This window comes from Epinephelus lanceolatus, chromosome 13 (assembly GCF_041903045.1).
Source record: "Epinephelus lanceolatus isolate andai-2023 chromosome 13, ASM4190304v1, whole genome shotgun sequence".
In the NCBI taxonomy this organism is placed as follows: Eukaryota; Metazoa; Chordata; class Actinopteri; order Perciformes; family Serranidae; genus Epinephelus; species Epinephelus lanceolatus.
In genome coordinates this window covers 7,765,920-7,787,775 of record NC_135746.1, presented here as the reverse complement: position 1 = coordinate 7,787,775, position 21,856 = coordinate 7,765,920, and the positions used below count along the sequence as shown (strand labels likewise).

Genomic DNA, 21,856 nt, shown 5'->3' with positions numbered 1-21,856 from the left:
AGGTGCTCGTCACAAGCTGTCCCGCTCATCACTCAAGCACACACAGCATCACATCTGCAGCTGGATAAATAGAGGAAATTATAAAATGACGCCACCGCTGACTGAAGTGAGATGCTTTGATCTCAGAGAGCATCTGTCGCCATCTAAGAGAATGCAGCTACTTAAAAACAGATTATGTGTTGCTAGCATCGGCGTTGGGCAGCGCTGCCTCTCCGATGATTCATGAACTTGACAGATCTAACCGACATGTGGCCCTGCCTTAACCACAACTTGTTTTTATTCCACAGATTTAACAAACGAGATGTTTATTAATGAGATGCTGGTGTACGTGGATTTTGTAAGGCTAGTTGTTTCCCCCCGTTTCCAGTCTTTATGCTAAGCTAAGCTAACCAGCTGCTGGCTTTATCCTTATATTCATTGAGGGCAGACTCGATCTGTTCAAATAACTATGTGAATGTTTTTCAAAATGTCAAACTATTGCCTATACAATGATTTAATTAGCATACAAACATAGAGCTATCGTGAAAAATCTCCAGTGTGTATACGCAGAATAGGTTTCTTCCACATCCACGATATCCACTGATGCTCTCCAAAATTTCTCAGTTACACTGATTTCACTTCTGCTCTCCATTTGTCTTCCAGTAACTCCAAGTGTCAGACTTCAAAGTTAGCTTTATGGGGACCAGACATCCCTGTTTGTCCAGGCCTTTCCCGGATTTAAGCTGGGTGTCCCAAGTCCTGACAAGTTTTTGTTTTAACACTGATTTACTGCATTCCGGTGAGTTTCTATGCACCAATTTGTAGCTTTTCTACATCAATTTATTGTGTAAATGTCTTTAGTTTTGTTAAAATAAAAGTCCTCTGCTACTTTCACCTTTTTGATGGAAGGGACAAATAGATAAGTTCTTAATACTGAGGGGGACGTGTCCCACGCAGCGCCCCCAATTTCAAATCTATGTCATTAAATGTCTGTTTAACACTAAAATGTCCAGGTTTTTAACATTTACTACCAAATTGTCTCGACCCCCCCCCCCCCCCCCATTCAAAATAATAATGATATTATACTTGTTTTCAGTGCTTACATAGACGGACATGTTCTCACTTATTACCTAACCCAATATAAAAACATAAACAATGCACCATGAGTCTGACTTCATCACTGACTTGTCTATACGAGTCAATTAATGTGTCGTTGTAAAGCCTCTTCCTTTGATGCTTGTGGCTCTGTCTGAAAGAACTTGTCAGTCTGCTAACGATTGTCATGTCAAAGAGAAAGGTCACTCTTTCCTTCCTTAAAATACCAAGCAACAAAAATGCTGCATTGTTGTCTCCCATCCTGATGAAAATGTTTATGGTGAATGCATAAGCTCATACATGTGTGCATGCAAGAACACACCCAAGGGTCCTGGTTTGGGAGGTTGAAAGCTAGCTAGCAACTGATAGGGCCAATATCTAGAATTGCTCAGAGTTGAAGGGTGTGTAGACCCAACAGCGTTACCATGGGGACTCGAGGGCCTGGTCTTATAGATGTGTGAATATGTGACACACACTTTTAACATCAAACCGCGTGGTGGAGGGCACAAAATGTGTTAAAATTACGTGCTGGCAACATGAAAACAATGCCAATGCAAAGTCTGTAAGAATCTTTTGTCACTAGGTGGACACCTAAACTAGTATAAAGAGCAGGAGAGTCCAAATATGGCTGGTTGGGTGATGTATGGGTCAAACAAACATGGACTTTCAACCAGGAGATGGTGTTCATGTTCCGTGTGAACCAAAAGTCAATGTAGTTTCATGACTTTATGAACTTAACATAACGTCACAAAGTACTTTATTTTGGTATTTTGGATAATTACGCAAAGTACGTAATTTATAGGGCTGTAGTCAACCAAAGAAAATCTTGGTCGACTAAAGTTGTACATAATCTTCAACTAATCGATTAGTCGTGGGAAAAAAAATCTGCACGTTATTTTTACTTCTGCGGCGGTGTGTCTGTGGCATTCTGCAGTTACACCTCCAAAATGCTAGTCGGTGGTGGAGGACTGTGTTAAGTGCTGTAAGGTTTAGTTGATTCAAAACACACATTAAACATGGATTAATAGAGACAACTTCAAACACAAGTACACACATCAGCTTCACTATAAATCACAGAATTGACAGACAAACACTTGTCTTTATCTGGACACATTTTCCTCACAAATACAACATGCTAACGTTATTAGCACAAGTCTATGGCATTTTACATTATATAAATTAGCCTAGCGCCTAGCGATCTTTTCCTCTTCTCATATAAAACCAGGGACAACAGCAACACTTAACAAAGGTAATGGCACATAGTTTGGCTCCATTACAACTCAGAAGATTCACCAACAAACAACTGTCTTATACTAAACACGTTTTCCAAGCAAATACAACATGCTAACATTATTAGCGCCAGCCTATGGCATTTTACATTGTATACATTAGCCTAGCGACGAGCATAGATTTCCTCTGCTCATATGAAGCCTGGATAAATCCTGAAGTATAAATCCCTAAAGGATAAATCACACACACGACTTAAAATGCTGTTTTAGTGGAGGCTTTACTGTCTTCACAATTTATTGTTTCTTATCTGTGAAATACAAGTAAATACAAGCTTCGTTTCCACTGAAGGAAATGGTTTCACCTTACAGAAACAGACAGGAGGTCTGCGTTACCGCGACGCTGAGCGTGAGGGTGGGCGAGTTCAACTTTGTCAACAATGGGGGTGTTTTGAAAACACCCCCATTTTCACAGGTAACTTAGCCTGTCCCCCCGCCGCAGGAAATAATGGATTAATCCTGGAAGGCTTGTAGATGTAGCACTTTCCTCCTTATGACAGGAACACGGCGATTATTCAACCAATGAGAATTTGGTCGGACGAGAGCATAGCGACCAAATAATCGACTAGTTGACCAGGAGACTACAGCCCTAGTACTTTAATGTCACTCACGTCCTGAAAGGGTTAGGGTTAGGGTTATTTTGTTTTCCTTTTTTTTGGATTCCCAATAAACCTCTTTGAAACTTAAACTTTTTCCCCTGCCTCATGTGACTGTGGATCTCCAGAAAAGGAAAAGAAACAAGAGTCAAAACTGAGACACCTCACAAACTAAGTGGCCAAAGAACCGTGGTGCGTTGAAACGGCCACTACAAATGTGATTGCTTGTTTAATGTGTAATAAAGAATGACAGATTGATACCATTTCTCCATTAACTTGCCAAACACTGAAAATGTTCTGGTGACATAACGAATAAATGGTTTAGTGAAAGAGCAGACTCCTGAATTTAAAATGGCCACCACTAACAAGACCCCACTGTGTCCACACCTCTGTGAGTATAACCTTGGCCTCCACCAGGAGCTTTAGCAGAGATGTTTTTCGCACTGCAGCTGAATTCAAACCGACTGACCGATCAACTACCAGCGCCCAATCCAGCAGTTAGTATGAAAACAATAGTGCTGAGGCAGTGTAGCAGAGAGAGGGAGGGAGAGATAAGAAGGAGTGAGAGATAAGAGGGGGAAAGCTGGTAGCGGGTGGAGGGTAGCGGGTAGCGGGGGGTGGGGGGGTGGGTGGCATCAGAGTGAGATAGAAAGGCAACACATAATTTGGAATTCACAGCCAATGTGCTGAGACCTATCTGAGCCAAGTTTGTCTCTGATCCTGCTCTGAATTCTAAAATACCCACATCTCTCTATCTCCCCCCCTTTCCTCCCACCTCTTCTTATTCTCCCCCCTCCATCCACCCCTTTTTTTCATTCAGCCTCTTGTATTTGTTCTACTTTTGGATGTACACGATGCTCCACTCTCTGTCTCTTTCATCTTCTCCTTCTGTCTCTTCATCACTGTGAGAATGGGATTCATGTCCTACCATGAAGCTGGGAAAACACGAGCATCCCCCAGAGGGGCGGCTGTCAGAGAGCAAAGTACGGAGAGGGAGGCACACTGTTTGTTGTTCCTCATTGAATTTTTCATCTTAATCCATGAAATATACATTGCACAGGCCGGGGCTAAAGCCAGGAACCACATGGGTACATTGTAATAATGTCGCTGTGTTTGTCCAACTTGAGCAGTTATTACTTGCTGTTGGGAGGATGTGTGTGTAAGAGGGTCTGCTTCATAAACTGTTGCCCCCAAAGGCCCTTTGTTTGACACGGTTGACTGACAGGCAGATGTCCCTGAAGAGCCCCGGTATCATGTTTGGAGTGTCAGTGCCAGCTTACTGTGGTGTGAGAATTTGTTGAAGGTGCCTGTGGAAGTGTGTGTGTGTTTATATATGTACGTGGCAGAAAGAGTGAGAGAATAAGTGAGAGTGAGAGTGTGGGCGGGTGTATATTGGAGCCAGAGAGGGAGAACTAAAGAGTGCGAGGACTTGTGTTACATATGTTTTTGTGTATCCATGCATGCTCTGTTTGAGACAATACAAGAGGCAAAGAGGCTTTTGTTGTAATGTGCATTTAAGTGTGTCTGCAGATCTTTTTCTTCTGTGTTTTCAGTTAAAGCGAAGGTGCCAGTGGAAGTTGTTAATTTTTGATGAGCGCATGCACCAAACACTCAACCTCCATCCTTGATTATTCCGTGTCAACTCATGAACGTCAGCGACTATACTTAAAGTCACACAAACACCTTTCTCTCTGTCACATACTCTTAGGGCTAAAAGGTGTGATTTCACTCAGTTAGTGAGAACAGAGATTTAACTAAAGGGTGACTTTACGACAAAGATTAAATGGAACAAGATCTTACAACACTGTCAAACTGTCAAAAACTCACTCAGAATGAGTGAGATGGTTACAAAAACTTCTGTCACTGCAATCCAGCCATATTCTTACATCAGAGCCATCAAGGTACTGGAAAAAGTCCACTTCTGAAAAAATGACAACACCAAAGAGATTTTCAGTCAAGTTCACCTTTAAAGGCAAGTGAAACTTAAATGCATGTTGTTTTCCACTACTTGGCACTACACACGTCTGGATTACAATCAGGCAAGTCACCCTGCTGCCTCTTTAAGTCCAAATTTCATTGCATGTCACTTTGTTTAGTAATTAATAAATCAATTGAATATTTGTTCTGCAATTCAAGCATCAACTGGGCTAGGTCCTGCATCATTATCTAATAATGTGACCTGTCTTGTTGAGGGGCAGAATCTATTGTAAGCCCAGTTCAGACCAAAGATTTGCGACAAGAGTCCAGTCGAAACAGGCAACTACTTGCAATACGCCGTTCTGCAACATGGTGCAGGTTCACACCAAGTGACCACGATGGGACGGTGTATCATCTCTAGTCAACAACCCTCTCTACTTCTGATCTGTAACATTGACAGAAGTGACCACCATGAGACGGTGTATCATCTCTAGTCAACAACTCCCTGTACTTCTGATCTGTAGCGTTGACAGGAAGTGACCACCATGAGACGGTGTATCATCTCTAGTCAACAACTCTCTGTACTTCTGATCTGTAACGTTGACAGAAGTGACCACCATGAGACGGTGTATCATCTCTAGTCAACAACTCCCTGTACTTCTGATCTGTAACATTGACAGGAAGTGACCACCATGAGACGGTGTATCATCTCTAGTCAACAACTCCCTGTACTTCTGATCTGTAACGTTGACAGGAAGTGACCACCATGAGACGGTGTACCATCTCTAGTCAACAACTCTCTGTGCTTCTGATCTGTAACGTTGACAGGAAGTGACCACCATGAGACGGTGTATCATCTCTAGTCAACAACTCTCTGTGCTTCTGATCTGTAACGTTGACAGGAAGTGACCACCATGAGACGGTGTATCATCTCTAGTCAACAACTCTCTGTGCTTCTGATCTGTAACGTTGACAGGAAGTGACCACCATGAGACGGTGTACCATCTCTAGTCAACAACTCTCTGTACTCCTGATCTGTAACGTTGACAGGAAGTGACCACCATGAGACGGTGTACCATCTCTAGTCAACAACTCTCTGTACTTCTGATCTGTAACGTTGACAGGAAGTGACCACCATGAGACGGTGTATCATCTCTAGTCAACAACTCTCTGTACTTCTGATCTGTAACGTTGACAGGAAGTGACCACCATGAGACGGTGTATCATCTCTAGTCAACAACTCTCTGTACTTCTGTTCTGATTTGCAGCTTTTCAGACTTATTTTGTGGCTGAGTATAATTTGTAGCTTCTTAAAATCTGAATGAGGATAGTGATAGTGAGATACTGGCTACAGTGATGAAACAAAACCAGCATCAGATGGACTGTATTCATAATCAATACGCCACAATAATATAAATAACCAGCGCCAATTCATCAGTCAATGAGAATGTGTGTGTGGGCGGGGCATAAGCACATACAGCCAGCAGCAGCAGCAGCAGCAGCAACACCGGCACACCGTGAGGAAGGAAACAGAGGGCTCAGCGGGGACTGAGCACCTGCCACAGCAAGCCAACACGCCATCTGCAGCCATTTTGACTTGACCAGCAGACTTCACTACAAGCTGATTGGCTGTTGAAACAGGCGACGTGCTTTAAAACCAGCTGCCAGCCATTTGACCAGCTGAGTTGCAGATGACATCATCAACCAGCTTGAGTCGAGCTCAGACCAGCCAGTTCACACCGTTGCTACTGTTCTCTGCAACGTTACGAATCTTTGGTCTGAACTGGGCTGTAAAAGGCCTTTACACTCGAGGGTTGTTTTTTTATGTGCGATCAATACGCACGTCAACATATTTTTTCAAAGTGCTGTTTTTGTCATGAGCACTATTACACAGATTGCAAATATTACACAGAGAAAAAGCGCAACTCTTTTTCAGAACAAGGTTGATTTTTTTTGAAGCGTTCTCACAGCGAATAAAAGCATCAACTGCTCACGTTGCGAAGGATGGACATCAAGTCACAACGCCATCACAATGGCAGAACTGTTGCACACAACACAGGCCTCATTTTAGATACATAACACTTATTCCAACACGTATTTGCTACAGCAGACATTTTGAATTGAGTTGTCATAGTAGGAAAATCAGGCGTTACTAATGGAATTAACAATCACTCTATTCTATTCGAGTGCCCAAATAAGCCAGTGACAGTGTACCAGCATGTGCAACAGCACTGAAGCAGACATATGGAATTTATCCATCATTAATTTCATCATTAACACCTGTGATTTTCCTACTGTGGCATGTCAAAATGTCCTCTATGAAAAAGGCCTATCAGATTTTAAATTTGATAAAACAGAGCTGTGGCGGAAAAGATTAGTACTTGGAATCGATACCCAGAGTTAATGTAATCAGTATCGGGAGAGTAAAAGTTGGATCGGTGCATCTCTAACAGGAGTACTGTGTGGGTCTCTGGACATTAATTATAAAGTGTTAGTTGAGGGGGAGTGGGATGTCAAACAGCAACCTAACAGGTTAATGTGGCCATGACCACAAACATTTTGCCACCGCTGACTGAGAGCAGATAATCTAGTTTTAAAGGTTTCTAAATTTGCCACAGCTGCCTTAGAATAAAATCTGTCAAGCTAATTCTGTACTGTCCATAAAATCACATTTGTCTGATTCTTAAAACACTTACAGGCCGAACACAACCTTCAAATCCAGAATAAAATCAAGCCTGAGTGACACTTTATGATCACATTGTTTTTCATTACTTCTCATGAAAGTTCCTACAGTAGTATGTAAAGGTGTACCTCACCCACACATGTCCACTCACCATCTGGCAGCTAGTATGCCAGTTCGGCCCAGCCTGCTGTGAAATGTCATTATGTCAACAGTGTCGCCCCCCGGGATGTTATAGTGCTGATATTCTGGTATTATATATTAACCTCATGAGAAGCAACATGTGCTGGTGCCAATAATAATCTTGTAATGATTATTATAAGTTTAAGTAACAGCCATACGGTGAAATAACACGGTCTGCTGTATCACCTGGAAAATCTGGATAATAAAGCAGTGGAGATAAAAATAACTCTCAGCTTCAGAGAAACACTTATTTATCAACAAAGTTATAATAATGCTGACTGCGTGTACTGCATGCAACTAGTAGTGAAAACAGCTGCGAGGTATATTTTCCCAGGTCTTTATTTCCGAGGGGGGAATCAAATGTGGGAGGTAAGGAAATACAAACTCAAATAAGAAGCTGTAATGTTATCAGAGGCCATGAGCCATAACCGCGATAATATCTATCTTTCCCTGCCGAGGTAGGGTAACTCGATAGAGGCAATACATTGCCGGCCATATACGCGCTGATGCACACAGGTACACATCAAACATCTTATATTAGGTCTGTCAGAGGGAGAGGGAGAGGGAGAGGGAGAGGGTGAGGGTGAGAAAGGAAGGAAGGAATGGAGGTAGATGTGGAAGCAGACAAACACATTCAGACACAGACAAAGCTGATGGATAGATGGAGGAAGATGGAAATGAGTGAAGGACTAAATGATTCATGCATCTCGCACTCCTGCATTAATACATTAAAAACATACATGCATTAGTGTGCATGTAATGTATGTACGGGCGATGAAAAAATGGATACAGCGTCGTCTGCACCATATAGCATTTACCGTCCACAGCCATTCATCTCATCCCACATCTTGTGTCTGAGTGTCTGCACTTGGGTTTTCAATTATCCAGCAGCCGCACCTTTTCTCCCCGTGAATTAGCATGAGGGGAAAACTCAAGTGGGTAGTGGAATTCCGTGGGCCGTCGCTCCATTACAAAAATATGAGGCTGATTGGTTGTCAATGTATGTTTGAACGATTTAGCATATCTCCAGGGATGAAGAGGAAAGTGTGAATGTGTGTGTGTTTGGCACGTGCTGGGTGAGATCAGACGAAAAATGCCCGTGCGTGTTGAGACATCTGGAGCAGCTGTGCACCCATTTGGAGAAGTTTATGAAGGCTATTACTATTATCACCAGAAAGGGTTTTTTTTATTTCGCAAACTATAAAGATGTGACCGCTTATGTGATTTCTGAGGGAAATCTAAAGCTCTTTAACACCTTTCTGACAACTTCAGATTCATATTAAATAATCCCTATTAATACTGAAATGTTAAAAGCTCACAATTAAGCAATAAACCAGCTATCACAACAAAAGGCTTTACGGTTCAAACAAAAGCAGCTCAGTTTTTAGGAGCTTAAATGTCAGGTTATCCATAACTGGAAATTGGAGTTTTAGTTGTGATGACTTTGTTCTGAGAGTGGCGTGCATTCAAAGGAGCTCCATGTGATATTTAAAGCATCAATATGGTGGCAAACAGTCATTTGCTCTGTAAATATAAATTGGAGTAATAGTGCATGTCCACTATACGCAACCAGGATTTTGCTCCCATTCATTGTGTATTGGACAAGAAATGCTAAAGTGAAACTAGTGATAAATGTGCCGTAGTTTATAATCTATAATGTAAAATGACATGTTTTACAGTGAATGTCTAGGCTAAGAAAAATATTGTTCATGTAAATCAGCCATTTACAGTTGAACTTATAAATTATGACAGAAAACGAGCTGGTAGAGACGGAGGCGGGGGGATTGAGGATGGACACAAGTGACCAGTGTGCAAGGGCGGATGCAAGTTTATGAAAATTGGACGCATATACTGGGCATGCACCATAATGGCGTCTTGGGAAGAGACTTAAGTCACACTTCTTCTTTGTGTGTTGTAATCTGAGCTTATTTGTTTTTTGTTGTGGTGGGACACACTGGCAATGCGAGCATGTGAGTACCTGTGTTCGTGTCATACTAGCGAGCTAATTTCTGCCGCTACTATGGCAGCTACCGCTAATACAGGGATGGTGGTGTGGAAGCATAGCACCCAATCTCCTATTCACCCCTGGTTAATACTGTTAGCTTTATCAGCACTGTTGCCGTTGTAAGCACTGTTTGCACTGTTAGCGCCATTAGCCTCTAGCGTCCAGCTCAGCTACTCCATGTTGAGAGCCGTGTGCAGTCAACCTCTGAGTCGCAGCTTCAGGCGAAATATCATATGGAGCTTATTTAAAGAGAGCCTATTGTCAGTACCTCCAGAAAAACGCGATTATGCGATCGCATAACTCAATGCATAATCAGGCAAAGTACGCATATTTATGCGGGGGGCGCATTTTTTCAAAGTCACCACACTTTCGCCGCATAAATCACAGATTTCCACACAAAATGTGCGTGGAAATCGGTGATTTCCGCACATTTTGATGTGAATCAAAATGTGCTTGCTTTAGTTTTTTCAAGTTCCCGCAATTTTTACAAGTTCCCGCAATTTCATTGCATAAAATTGCATAAATATCCCGCATATTCCATTGCATTTTTTAAGAAAACGTGCCGCATAATCAAGGATTTTTGCCCGCAACAATCACAAAAAAACTATTTTACAATATCGGATATTCATATTAAATGTGGCCAGAGTTTCAAATAATGGGGGAAACATTACATTACAAACAGGTAAAGGTTTACCTATAAAAGGAAGCTGTCTGTTTAATTTCACTCAATAGCTTTTGGAGAAAGGGTGGGATTTAATAAGTTTATACTTCCTCCCACTCCTTTCGAATGTGTTAATCAAAATAACTACACGTTTACAATTGCTTTTCATTATGCTTTTTGTTGATATTACTTCCGGTCTGTCTGTCCGCTTGTTTTATGTTCATGTCTTTTTTTTACATGTTCAAAATAAATATCAAAAATCAAACATGTAAAAGTAATTCCCTTGAGCTAAAATTTCAGGTATCAGACCGTTCTGAATAGGCTACTGCTCGAGCTACTGTTTCCAATGTTTTTCTACTTTTGAGACAAGCTGACGTCAGCCCAGGCACATTACGTACACTGCTACATGTAGCTACATGCTAACATCAGGGAAACATGTAATTTTGCTTATAGATATTGTTGAATTTTCTCTGATTTCGGGTCTTATTCCTGCTGGAACATTTCTGAATGGGAAGATTTTGGTTTAGATCATCGTCATGTTCAGTGCTATTTTAACACAGCTGGTTTATTTTCCTTTCTACCTGCTGCTACATAGCCCTCCAACAGGTAAAACCTACACAGAACTGTGTAAAAAAAAACTGTACAATCAGTTTAATAATGATTAATATGAATACCTCATTGTACCAGAGGCAATGCAACACAGCAGAGCAACCTTGCAGGTGTTTTAACATTTAACATTAAAGTAAACCCATAAAATCACTTCATCCTGTAGTTAAACGATCCAGTTAATTAATTTAGTACCAGTTAATATAGCAGATGCTTCCAAAGTCTGCATAACCAACGGTATTACCACTTGACAAAACCCAATGTGCACACAGTGAAGCTGGCAGCAATCAGTCTGTGTAGCAGGTAAAAAGCCCCGCCCCAACCTGCCTACGAGCCACGTATCATCCATGACACATATATTTCGACCATTACAGTGACTTGCCAGCTGCAAGTACACTGCTACATATGGCTACAAGGTAACATCAGTGAAACATGTAATCTTGACTGCTGTTGTTGTAGATTTCTGTCACGTTTCGGATCATATTCCTGTTGGAATATGTCTGGTTGACAAGACTTTGCTTTAAAAGCTTTTACTGGTGATTTTTCACAGGATAAAGTGTTGCTATTGTCTATTACAGTCAACCCCCCCGCTGCAATGACCTTGCAGAGACACTGAGATGTTGGCCGAATGCACAGATGCAGACAACCCACAAAAGCTGACCAACCAGAGCAGACTGTGCTTTCTTTGGAGTGTCTCAGACAGAAGGTGAATATAGGTGTTCCAGCACAGACAGAACAAAGAAAAAAGGATTTTCTGAACATTAAAGCATGTGAACATGTTCCAGTACAAACCCAGAATACAAGTATGAAACTGAAAATGAGCATCAGCGCTCCCCTCTAAGTTACCTGTTCCAGAGAATGTGGTGCAATACCTGCAGAGTCTTTATCTTGTCAGGTGTCTTGCTGTGATTTTTCTCCCTTAATTGGAAACCAAAAGAGCTGCCAGACATGAAACTTGATGGAGCGTTCTCGACTTCAACTTCGCCTGACTCTGACTTGTCACCTACAACATCTTCCACAGAAGTGGGTTCGTCTGGGCTCACCGGAGCTGTGATGAAGCAGGCGTCAGCTCGCCCTCGCCTCACACTACTCTACTGCAGAGTTCAAACAATGTAAAAGAGAAAAGATTGGGTCTTTGTGGTGGCTTAGGTACGTAAAGTGTTACTGTCAGGTCCTGTGATCAAACACAGACTCCTCCCTGTCTCTCTGTGTCATTCCTGACTCCATATTTGAAGACTACTCTGGATTTCACCTCTTAGATAGCAGACTTTCAAGTACAGGATGCATATTGGCTAATGTTTACATCTGCGGCATCCATAATATTTAGCTTTTATTTACCCTCACATATTCCCAGCCACGGGTGATTAAAATTGATGACACCCCAGTCACAAGGCTGTGTCATCAAAGAAATAGAAGTGCTGATTTTTCTTTAATACCCAGACCGTTTTGAAAAATCATCCTCTAATAAAATAAACTACCACCAGGAGATTTATCACTGTAATAAAGTTACGTCAATGTCTTTTAAAGAGAACAGTTTCTTTACATTAACTGTCCCATCTTGTCTGTTTGTGGCAACTTGTAAATACAAGAAAAAGGAGTTTTTCCACTTAAATGATGTCATATAGATGAAATTCTGAAGGATCTGTGTGTGTGTGTGTGTGTGTGTGTGTGTGTGTGTGTGTGTGTGTGTCTGCATCTGTGTGTCTTGGGTAATCTTCACCTGCAGTCATGTGCAGTCCCTGGTGAGAGACTGTGTGAGTCACAACCGGCACATCTAGCCCACGGCTTAGAGTCTTTCTGTCATGAATTTAAGCTTTTACACACACTCACACACTCACACACACACACACACACACACTCAAAAATGTACATATGCCACATGAACACATTTCTACTAATCACTGCGGTATTGTGACACCCCGGTTTGACTCATCCTACCCTATGAAGTCACCTGTGATGCAAATGTCTTTGATATTTGTTTTCCACGCAGGTTAAGTTGTTGTCTCAGCATTACACTCAGATTACCTTAAACTACGCGTGACACGAGACGCGAGATGTCCCCATCTATTTTTTATGCGTGCCGTTAGAACTCGGGAATCAAATGAACTCGTAAACGAAATGCCAGCGATGGCGAAATGTTGCGCTCACCTCCGCAAATGACCCCAAATTGCTCCTCAGATTTCAAACCAAGCATGCAGTTGTTCTTAGCAGTTAAAGTGTAAACACTACAATCAGCATTTTAATTCATGATTGCCAAACAAGCCGTGAGCTAATCACGGAGAGGAGGGAGAGGAGATAATGAAGAAAGCAAAAAGAGAGAGGGGAGAGCGAGGAGGGAGTCAGTGATTAGGCCTTGCCTCAAAATGTCTGTTTTGCCTCTGCGCTCTGGGCTCTGCGTGTTGAAGAAAATGCCATGTATGCCCTTTTTTTTCTGTCAGAATAAACTGCAAGCATGAGATATCTGAGTCAAAGTCAAGGTCAGTCAAAGACATCCACGATCTCCTGGTGAAGTTTCTGTGTGCAAGTATAAATCTGCAGAATCTCCTCCTTGTTGTTGACATCCCCACGTCACACACTCAGCTATCAAAATGTTAAAGTGTGCCGACTGTATTTAGACTTCAGCGACGCTGATTCTCATGAAGTGAGTGACCTAATAATTGCAAAGGCTAAGGTAATGGCCCTGGGCCTGAGAAGACCTTTGGTTAGACATATATCCAGAATTGACAGGCGTAACGCATTTAACCTTTTCTTCTAGATTCATTACCTAATGCAAAACGCTGACAGCGAAGACCTGACGTCTGTCATTAGGAGTTATTATCTAATGACATTTCAGCAAAGTCTGGAATATCTGCTAATTTTACACACATAAAACTTGTAGAGACAGCAAAGTTGTTCTAGCTGCAAATACAACACTTGTATTGCGGTAACCTTCCCAGAGATTCAATATTCCCACGACTGCAGAGCTGGAGAATAACACAGTCTAATGTGGGGCAAATGATAATGTATTATCCAGATAACAACAACAAACATTCGAAGTGAGGTCAAGCAGTGGTTTATTTTCCTGGAGATGTAACCAAATTCACCAGTCTCACAGCTAAATATTCACTCAAGGTCTAATTAATTATTTACCGTTCACCTGTGGCAAAAAAAAAACTAGAGCCTTCTTCATTTGGTTTCTGTTCAATAGTGTAATTGTGGGAAAAAGGGAGCCTTGGAGTGTTGTGATTTCTGCCAAGTATTTTATAGTTTAAGGGTACAATCACTGTTAATATTAAATGAAACCCACTTTGTTTGCACACCCTCGGCTGCCAATAAATCATTTGAAATATTAGCAGTGCCTATGCAGCATAAAAAAACACAGTGTTCAGAACACGCTGCTTCTCTGAATGAATTGGCGACATCTCCAGTTGCTTTTTTCTATTAGTAAATTCATTAGCGCCGTGAGGCTGGACGAATGAAGGCATTTGCCGCCCGACGACTCGCGGCCAAATTTTAAGAGATACCCTGCTTGGCTAGCTGTGCTGTGATATCTAAAAAATTAAAAATGCATTCCTTTTCCTTCCTTTAGGGGCTCCTGCAATTACTCAGTTGGTTAGGGACGCAGAGAGGCATTTCCCACACGTTGCTACTGTACATCTTTATCATTTTGGCTCGATCTGAGCCATTCCTCTTTCACCTATGCACACACACACACACACACACACACACACACACAAACACACTCACTCACTTTATCTCTCTATACTGTAAAGGCAGCTCCAAACTGCTTGCTGTTGGCCCTCATCTTTGCAGAGCAGATGGCTGCTTTTCTGCACCACATGGCCAGCACTCAGGAGATGAGGGGAGCTCTTTAAGAAGAAAAAGACTTTCAATCTGCTTTAGCAACTGTAGCTCCTCCTCATCATCACATCTTTTTTCGCATGCCATCAGCAGGAACTCTCCCACACACCCCCCTCAACCCGCCTCTGCCTCTGCATCCCCCCACCGCTCCGATTTGACGCTTTGCATTCATCTGGCTGCTGTTAATGATTATTTAAATACTTAATGCTTATGTAAACGAGTCAAACACAAGGTCGCAAAGTGGGATTATTAAGATGCCGAATGGATGCACGGTCGACTGGCCAAGAATTCCAACTCGCAGCCCCCCCTGTTTTCTATCATGCTCCTCCAACATGTGGCAACACGCTGCATATGTATGGAGAGCCGCATTCATTATTCATGCTGGGAGTCAGTTCGAATGTGGTGGAGAAGTAGGGCTATTCTGGAAGAGGATGGCGAGCACAGACTCAGAGCAGAGGAGTAAGTTGTCTGTTTTTTTGTTTTTTCTTTTATGGATCTGCACCGTTTGTATAATTCAGTTAGGGCATGATGGGCTGGAATTTGGCCCAAAGCCTGCGATACATAAACCTTGAGGAATGATTCACAGGTTTGTTTGGAGTCATCATCCTGCTTGTGGTTGTAGAAACATATGAGCGCTTATAAAAGTCGAATTACCGCCTCATGGTTGTTTGGCTTAGTGAAGCAGTCAAGATGCAGTTACAGTTTAAATCTGTCCAGATTCTTGTGTTGCCATGACAGTTGAAAATATGGATGTTGTTGCAAAGAAGCTCCATATTCTAAGACACTTATGTTTCACGCACAACATCAGAAGATATATACAATCAGCACAGTTTCAAGGAGGACACCAGAGATTAGTATCTGACCAAATGTCTCCCCCTCTTTTCCTTTGAATGTCACAGTGAAGCTGACCTTTGACCTGTTGGATATAAATTCCCTTCACTTCATCATTTTATCCTGTTTGAAACACCCTCATCATTACGGTATGAATTCTTTGACCACCAAAATCTTATCAGTTCATTCTTGCCTCAAGTGGACGTTTGTGCCAAATCAGGAAATCCCCTCCAGGCCTTCAACCTACCATTTGCATATCAGTTACTGAACACATGTTACCTTGAATACGTGGAGAAAAAAAAATCCTCATTGTTATCCTCTCATGCCTCTATGGTGAGCGGAGAATCCAAAAAAGGTGCACGTTTTTCATGAATTGAGGTAAACAAGGACCGTGTTTAACAGCAAAACTAAGTCTCACTCATCTGCTTGTTTGCTCAGTACTTTGCAAGTGCATGCATCACCACTAAAACATTGTTATTCAAAACAGGTCAGTGTAAACACTCCATGCGTATGGTGGAGCTCATACACACCCACGTGCTCAGGCATGCTCAGGGTGTGCATCTTGTGGGGGGAAGTGATTTAAAATGTAAAGTTTGTATTGTTATGAAAATGCTTGTGTGTGGAGAACTTGAGCACACAGCTGGATAAATGAGACATGAGTTATGTGAGAGTTTGTTTTCATAGTTTTGCTGTTGATAAATGTGGACCCCAATGACATCAATTCATGAAGAAAATCCGCCTCTTTTGGATTCTGGAGGCAAAGTTTTCGCCCCAAATTTGAGGTAACACCAGCTGAGTAACTGGTATCCAAGTATTCCTTTAATTTATTGTCATTTATAGGAGCTAAAGAGGGAAAGAAACAGTTCTGAACTAGCTTAATGTTTAGCCTCAATCTAAATTAAAAACTTCAGCAGAGTGAGTGTGGTGTTAACATGTTTATCATTAGCACTTACGATGTGGAGCATGATGTAGTCACCAAGACGTGGGGCGCTGTCGATGCGGACGAGGATGCCGTCTTTGATGGTAGTGCTAAAGCCCACCGCCAGCCTGTCCGTCCGTGTGCTCGGCCTCTCATTATTGGGCCATGTGTACGTGATCAGACCGCCTCCTTTCCCAAAGATGTAGGTGGTGCCAGCTGTGGAAACACAAGAAGCAAAAAAAAGTGGCAGGAATTAGATTTATTCAGGAGAAGTAGGGGCAGATGAAAGGAGGAAAGGGAAAAATCCAATTCTGTGATGTATAAACATACTGTAACTAGACACTGGGGAGCAGAGTGCGGTCACCAACGAGACACGTTCTGACAAAACTAGATCCAAACCTCCATTTAGGGCTAAATCTGCTCTAATTCCTTTACAGCTACTTTGCCACTGCTCCAATGTAATTGTGTCGAGTTCTATTTTAGATTTTTAATGGCATTCAGCCACCACCACCTTTTGGGTGGAAGTCAGCAGCTCCCCTGGCGCCATCTATGACCTATCCAGCTCTTAAATATAGCACCTTTCCAGGGAATAACAGCCAGTATGACCAGAACTGGATAAGTCTCCCAATCCTCATGTATTATATATGAGACCTGCAACCAAAGAACAAAGGCTGGCACAAGAAAGAAGAGAAGGGGTGGGGGAAAAAAAATCGAAGAACCTTCGTCTGGTTTAATTTGACAAATGCAGGGCAGAAAAAAGAGGCCTCAGTACCATTGAGGGTAGTGAAGCTCACCAGAATGAAAATTTTTGTTATTACATCAGCCGCTATGCAGATATGTGTCAGATTAGAGGCTCTGATTGGATCAAGCTCGGCCCTGAGCCACAGAATCTGTGAAAGTTGTTTGTGGATTTCCTTCTTCTATCATCACGTGGAACAGGAGGAAGAAAAAAGGAAAAAAGTTTCATTATTTGGTTGCAGGGTCGGATTCAATTCCAACTTCTGAATGTTCCCTAAGGTGCGCCAGAATTAAAGCACTGAATCCTTGAGCCGCTTAGCCATCTCGTCCACATTTAGGCAAAGATAATCAAGAGATCAAAGGCATTAGACCTACAGCAGAAAGACTAGTGGGTGAATCAATATGGGAGACGAAACAGACTCCGGTGGCCTGAGGATAGTGGAAAGCATTTGGCCCACCTCAGAGGCTGACAGGGGATTGCTAATGAAGTCTCTGAGCTCTTGCATCAATGTATAAATTCATTTTTTCCTGCCTCCACCATCCCTCCGTATCCCTCTCTTCCACATCACCTCTCTCTCCGTCTCCCCTCCCTGTCATTCCTTTCTATTCCATTCACTTCCTCTCCAAGTCACCTGAACATCTGTTTGGCCTTGTGATGGGTGCCCAGCTGTCTCACTGTTTCCCCTACGAAGCGGCCAACAATCTGCTCCGTGGTCCATAATACCCTCGAGACTGCAAGAACATATGGATGAGAGGGAGTAAGAGAGAGGGAGAGACTCTATCCAGCAGATGAGTGTCTCTATTTGCCTTCAGGCGCACAAACAGGTCTGCATTTTACACACCTCAGGTGCTGGCAATGCAAACCACCAGCTAAGGTCGTCTATGTGACATGAAAAATACCCAAACAAGTGAAGCATCCTGAGCCTCAAACAACTGCCTCACTTCTCGTAACTAATAACCCTACATGGCTGGTTTAGCACAGACGCCTTCCTTTGAGACTTTTTTTTTTCCTGAAGAGAAACAATAACACCTCTCAATGGTTCTCAATGACATCGCAGCAATTGAAGCTGATGTTTGTGTTGTGAATCACCTGCCTCAAATAGCTCATTTCCTCTATGGCATTGCGTCTGGCTGAAAAACACACCCTGATGCCACAAAGGCAGCAGATAGCAGCCTGCAGCCAGGTTGCACCGGATCTGGCCCCGCTGTCTCGTTGCCTCAAAGTTTCTTCTTGCCAAAAGAGTTCAGGCAGACTTGGGATCTGTTTCCCTGGCAAACAAGCAAACTTCGCCTATCTCATCTAACACACACTCTTTTTTTCCGGAGGGGATGACGATGATGAGCAGCAAAGATACAAGCACCCCGGGGAGCCAATTATCACATTGAGGAGATTTGCTTAGTGTTTCAAGAAGACAATGTTTCGGCATGAAACACACATGGGCAGCCACACACGCACCGACAGACGCACACACAGGCAAGCTGACGGAGGCACAAATGCACATCGTGGGGATTTAAAGCGTGCGAACATGTGTGCAGACGCACAAACACTCAGAACAGGATGCCTTCTCACATACGATCGCACAAGTGGGTGATTATTTACACAAGTACAGAGAAGAGAGAGAACCCGAGATGGCCGAAATGTAGCACATTCCCCTGAAAACCTGCTGGGCCCAGACTGCACCGGCTGCATTTCCACACAGAGAGGAAGTCTACTGCATATCAATTCATGCATTCATTGTGTGCAAAGCTCTCAAAGTGTGGCGTCATTTCTGATACTTATCTGAAAATTTCAACAGAGAAATAAAACTGTGCAACTCTGAGGAAACGCAGACTTGTGGCAGAGAGGCTGAACTCCCAAGGTCAAGAGTTTCATTTGAATAACTCTGCTTCAGAGCAAAAGGGCTTTTTCCAGGCGCGAGGGCTTTTCCACTCATGTGTGGATGTAAGTAGCACCAATGTAATTGAATTTCAGCGATTTTGCAAAGAGACTAATTAGATGAAAGAGGGTAAGCAGTGGCATATTTTAAATTTTCTAGCATATTTTAGCATGCCTACTCTCAATTACTTCAACCAACACCTCCTTGGGCGCTAACCTGCCCCGAAACTATTCACAAACAATAGTCTCATCAAGGTTTTTTTTCCTTCCCTACCCCATATTAAAAATTTGTTACACTGAAAACAGAATGCAGAAAAGAGAAAAATGAAGCTTTTCTTCATTAAAAAAAAGAATCAACACGTATTGCTTTCGCTGTGTTGAAGCGGTGTGTACTCTACATTAGCAAGACGATCTCACGTTAGTACTTTGGCAAAAACCTTTTAAAATGTGCATGTAATTAGAAGTGCAAGAGTGCAACAAAAAAGACTGTCATTCAGCGTCGGGAAAATAACAGTTCTTTAGTGAGTCAAGCGTTAAAGAAGAAGGAGCTCTGTAACAGATTTTTTTTCACCTTGATTTCCTTAATAGCACTTTAACAAAGACTATGAAACAACACTTGGGATGTTTATCCAGTCAGCTGTTAAAGACATGAGGTTAAAACTTATGGTAAAAGCAGCAGTCCAGTTTGTTTGCTGAAAACCCTCCTCAGAGTTCCATGCTTTACTTTGTGCGTCCCTTTCTTTTCTTTCTTTCTTGTTACCACTGAAGACTTTCAATCCACCATCATGGTCATTCATGGCATTCTTTCAGAGATGGACACTTAGAGGCATCATGCCAGTAAACACAAATGAAGCATCCAACATGTATGCCTTTCACAGTGATGAGTCTCTGGTGAAAAGCCAACTACAGGGGAAATATCATCAAAGGAATCAAATCTACAAACAGATTACTGCACAAGATGTTATTTTGGTGGATCAGAGGGGACTTTCATCTCCATATTTGAATAATGCAATCTTGCCATGGCCAGTGGGTATTGGAGGGAGGCCATTTGAAATCTAATTGTGGCATATGGGTGCTCTATTGATTCCTGAGTGAAGTGACGGCAGATAGGAAGCCCTTGGAAAGAAATTAAGAGCAGCGCTGATTTTTTTGATTGATGATTGACAATAAAACAAAATACCCCCCTATGAGCTCTAAACATGTCTGACATTAGCTTTTAAAGAACGGCATTGCACTAATGCATTACTCTCCAGTGTTGTGATTCATTGCATCTGCAGAGTGCCTCCGTTTAGAGACAAACTGTAGATGAGAGACTAGGTCAAAGCCTTGGCCTCTATTTCGCAGAGGTCCCTTGAGGCGTGGGAGTGCAGACAGAAGGTCAGGACACCTGTCTGCAGAACAGAACTATGTCCTGTCCTTCAGGCGCCCACGTGACTTTACCCAACGAGAGGAGAGAGAGAAAAAAGGAGGATGTGGTATTTTCACACAAAGACAGAAATGATGGAAGGTCACCAGTTTCAACATGCTACAGTCGCCAGTCAAAAATGCTGGCACTGTGCGTTTCTGCAAATCACACATTTGTTACATAAGTTTTTGTTTAAGTTTAAGTTTCATATGTATCATAGCAATGTTACTGAAGTGACATGATGTATGAGACCCAGAGTCGTCTCCTTTGGTCTGAATCAAGGACTGATTTTGTTCCAAAGTTGTATAATTGCCTAGAGTTGTTTCGTGTTCTCACGGCAGCATTTACAAGCGGACCAGATCAAATGCCTTGTGTGAGAAAGCTGTTCTTGATTGGTCAGAAAAATCCAGGAAGTAAAGCAAACGTTGAAGAAGAGTACACTTGCAAGATAAATGTGACACTTTCTAATGTCACAATGGAGGGACAACTACGCAGGTTGATTTTAGCGCTGCTCATCGTGGACTATATTGCTGTCATTGTTCATTTTAGTCAAACCATACAGTTTGAAAACGAGGCGCGGCTCCAACTAGAAAACAATGTTTTGATGCATTGGATGTGCTGAATGTGCATATTAAGGCAGTACAGGAGGAGGTGCACATTAATAATCCTCCAGGACTGTAACATGCTCATGTTTAACCCAAACAATGTGTCATGTGACTGCAGTTGCTTCACATCCAGGTCGGAACACCTTCTCACCACAAACAAACCGCACCAGAGTTCGTTTGTAACCGGACCGAGACCACCTCTTCAAGAAGGTCTCGGTCTGGTTGTGTGATTGCTGTGTTCACACCTGCCCGAACGAACTTCAGTTAGAGGGCAAACCAACTTGAGCTCGACAAAACCGAACCAAACAGGGCAGGTGTGAAAGCACCCTAACAAACAAGACAAAAAGGTTGTTTTTAAGCGTGACATCACTGCATTCCCGGTGGATTTTTTGTCACCAAACGTGGGTGTTTTTTAGAGACCTGCTGCTGTTTTTTCACAGGAGACAGTGCCACGAAAAGCAGATGGTTTTTATTGAGACATCACTTTTTCTTTTGCTGGGGTAGTGCCACGAAAAGCGGTTCTTTTTTAAATGAGACATACCTGTGTTTCTTGCCAGAATAATGCCATGAAAAGCAGTTGTTTTCTGCTAGGGGTGTATCGATACATCGATCCACATCGATACATTGATTCATT

At 42.4% G+C, this 21,856-nt stretch overlaps 1 protein-coding gene across 10 annotated transcripts in view; it reads right to left on the bottom strand.

Annotated features, from left to right (window-relative positions):
* The window catches only part of nrxn3b (neurexin 3b), a 435,238-nt gene that overhangs the window by 91,495 nt on the left and 321,887 nt on the right, over positions 1-21,856 (bottom strand). For all 10 annotated transcript variants that reach the window (XM_078173689.1, XM_078173690.1, XM_078173684.1 and 7 more), the window contains one exon: positions 16,633-16,814. In XM_078173689.1, coding sequence (XP_078029815.1) covers positions 16,633-16,814 — 182 coding nt within the window. The remainder of the gene's footprint in view (positions 1-16,632; positions 16,815-21,856) is intronic.